Source organism: Nematolebias whitei, chromosome 17 (genome assembly GCF_014905685.2).
Source record: "Nematolebias whitei isolate Nwh7 chromosome 17, NemWhi1, whole genome shotgun sequence".
Taxonomy (NCBI): Eukaryota; Metazoa; Chordata; class Actinopteri; order Cyprinodontiformes; family Rivulidae; genus Nematolebias; species Nematolebias whitei.
The window spans coordinates 25350141-25353266 of record NC_056514.1 but is presented as its reverse complement, the minus strand read 5'-3'; the positions used below and the strand labels follow the sequence as shown (position 1 = coordinate 25353266).

Genomic DNA, 3126 nt, shown 5'->3' with positions numbered 1-3126 from the left:
ATCCATCCATCCATCCATCCATCCATCCATCCATCCATCCATCCATCATCCAGTGGCCTTCTTGCTGAAAGGCAACAGCTCTACCAACTGAGCCACCGTGTCAACTAAAGCAAATCCATTTCTTAAATATTTCATTGCTGTTAATGTAAATATTATAATATAAACCTAGACCAACTAGTGTATTATGGTTATTTTGACTGATATGATATTCCTGTAGGAAGTGCTCCTGGCTGCACTCGAAATAGTTTTTGCTACGTTTAATTTGTATTCATATGAACTTAACTGTGTAATGTAAAACTGATAATGATATAACGGTTTAGCTGCACTTACATAAATCACTGTGACATTCTTGAGATTGGAGTTTTTTTAAGAGAGCAACAGTCCACTGCAGTCTGATCCACATGGACTAGCTGTTGACTCACCAATTCAATCAGAAATAATCTCAATATCTCCAGATATAGGAAATTCAAAGAGATGCTTTCAACAGGTAAGACACTGACTACTCAAAACCTGTCCACGAAACTCCACACAAAAAATATTTGAATTACAGTTTCTTTAAACCCATTATTCAAGCTAGACAGCACAAAAACTGACGAAAACTCGAGACTTTTTGTCAAGAAATCAGACAATTTAATCATTCACAACCACAACAAATGACTGCAACATATATTGATGCTCAACAGGGTGTATTTCCTTTATTTCTTTTAATTTTGTGATACCTAATTGTTTGATTTCAATCCGATTGAAACGACAACAAAAAAAAAATATATTTTTTTGAATACGTGTTTTTTTTTTTTAAGAATGTGTCAAGAACGTGACGTAACAGAAACGAGGAACATGAAGGGACCAGGCACAAAAACAAGCAGTGAGATGAACTGCAGAGAGGAGAGCCAAGAGAATAAGTACTGAGGGTAAGGACAAGAGGATGCAGCTGAGACTGATGAGTACGAGGAACAGGTGTGAGATGAGGAGCAGGCCTCATGAAAAAGGCTGATGAGGAAATGCAACGTGAAAGATAACGCAGGGGGAAATTGGGAAACTAACTGAACGTGAATAAACAAAGGAAAAACAAGAAAACGTAAGAATAACAAAAGGCCTAAAACAACAAACAAAAACTACAAAACCACAGATCACGACAGAACGACATTCTTTTGGACTCCCCCAGTTCATTTAAACTTGTGAGTACAATCAGAAAAGAAGAGACACACAGTTTGTGTGTGTGCGCATCAAACACATTGACATGAAAAGAAACTTCACAGTCTCTTTTGCATTTTGTAGCATTAACCTTTAAAACCAAAGCATGCATTTTTGCAAATCGTTTAAGTTTAAATACTGCAGCAGCTTACCCAGACTGTCCACAGAGTCCTCTCCACCCTGGAAACTGGACTGTTCTGGTCCATCTGTGTTCTTCTTGTTTTTCTCTCTGACCATTTAACTTGACAAGCACAATCTTTTTAACACCTTGATCAGAAACTTGCTTTAAAATGCTTCTTCCTAAATGTGATCAGAGGCTTTGAGAAGATCAGCTGACAGTTAACTTCCCTCTCTTTGCGCTTTTTTTTTTCTAGTGTGTTATGATGAGGAAGAGGATGATGACGCAGCTGAGTGCGGCAACACCTTGCGGTTGTAAAAATATTCTCAAGAAGTTGAATCAGGTTATGTGTCAAATGCATGAAGTTAATGTGTGGAATGTTCAAAATTGGCTTTGTTGCATCAGGGGCAGCTATAAACAGCAAAATACTTGTAGAGTGACTTAAAGGAATATCTAGGTATTTTGAAGTGAGGTTCTGTGGAAAGGAACTTGCAGTTCCTCATTTTAAAATGCTTGCAACGTCTCTCTGATGTATAATATTGAATGACTAGGACCAAAACAATTAGCTGTTATCTAAAAACTGTTACAATTTTATGATGCATGAGCTTCGTATTGAAACTCTGGCACAACAATTTCCTGCGGGATCCATAAAGTTCTATCTTATCTTACCAGTTTGTGAACTGTGCGCACAATTGGGGAAGTTGGAAGTGATAAATATACAGAGTCCACTCACATCAACACGCTGAAGGTTTATATTAACTGCAGCAATTCATGCAGCTTGCTATAATTCTCTTCTTATTTTGCTAACATCGCGTTATAAAGAGAAGAGCATCTCACTTCACATATGAAACTCTGTCTGGGAGTTATGTTGCATGCAGAAACCCATTGACCAGAACATTTTCTGGCTCAACTCAAAGCTAGAGATTATGTGTCATGCGTTTGACACAAAGAAAACCATTAGTTCTGCTGCATTTTTTCAAGTGTTGTACCATGAGGCTGATTGTTCAACATTTTCTTCACACGGGACTTTCACTTTGAGCATGTCTCTCTCACCTTCATTGTGGTGAAAGTATATAAACGACTAACAATTGTGCTTTACAACAACGGCTTCGTGCTGCATTTAAAAATGTCCCAGTGCGTCGGTGTACTTGTGTGACACCTCCTTTGCAGAAAAAAAAAACCAAGTTCCTGTGGTCAGAGTGACAAAACCAGAAGTATATTTTGAAACGAGAACTAATTTCTGTAGTTCGCCATAAACACATGTCAGTTTTGCACATAACTCTAAACAGGAGGGAGCCACAGTCACTGAAGACACATTTTTATGAAGAAAATTAAACTTGAAGCAACACTTCTTTATCAAAATGATCATTTTAAAGTGAATATTTCGACATCAATAATGGGTTTTTATTGTCAAATTAGCTGTACAAAAATATCAACCAAAGGAGGAAAGCTTTTTTTTTATTAAAAAAGAGCAAAACATTTAAATATACCAAAAAACAAACAAAACAAAAAAAACTGTAAAGGGCTATAAAATACAGTATTTATTGATAAGCTACAGTTCAATGTGCAGTTTATATTTAATATAGACATAAATATTAGATAAAATAAAAGGCATACATGGAAAAAAAGTTTTGTTGGGGCTTTGTTATGCAGAAGATGAAGTTTCCTCATTGGGCTCTGAAAGACATGACAGAGTGATGAACACACTTCCTGTTGAGCAACCTGTGCAACAGACACAGTTACTGATTTTATATTTAATTCATAGTTTTCACACACACACACACACACACACACACACACACACACACACACAC

General features: G+C 36.7%; 1 protein-coding gene across 1 annotated transcript in view; it reads right to left on the bottom strand.

Moving 5' to 3' along the window:
• Positions 1 to 2957: 2957 nt before the first annotated feature.
• The window catches only part of si:ch211-180a12.2 (tyrosine-protein phosphatase non-receptor type substrate 1), a 17362-nt gene continuing 17193 nt past the window's right edge, over positions 2958 to 3126 (bottom strand). The window contains exon 7 of the mRNA XM_037690883.1: positions 2958 to 3034. Within this exon, the coding sequence (XP_037546811.1) occupies positions 2958 to 3034 (77 nt within the window). The remainder of the gene's footprint in view (positions 3035 to 3126) is intronic.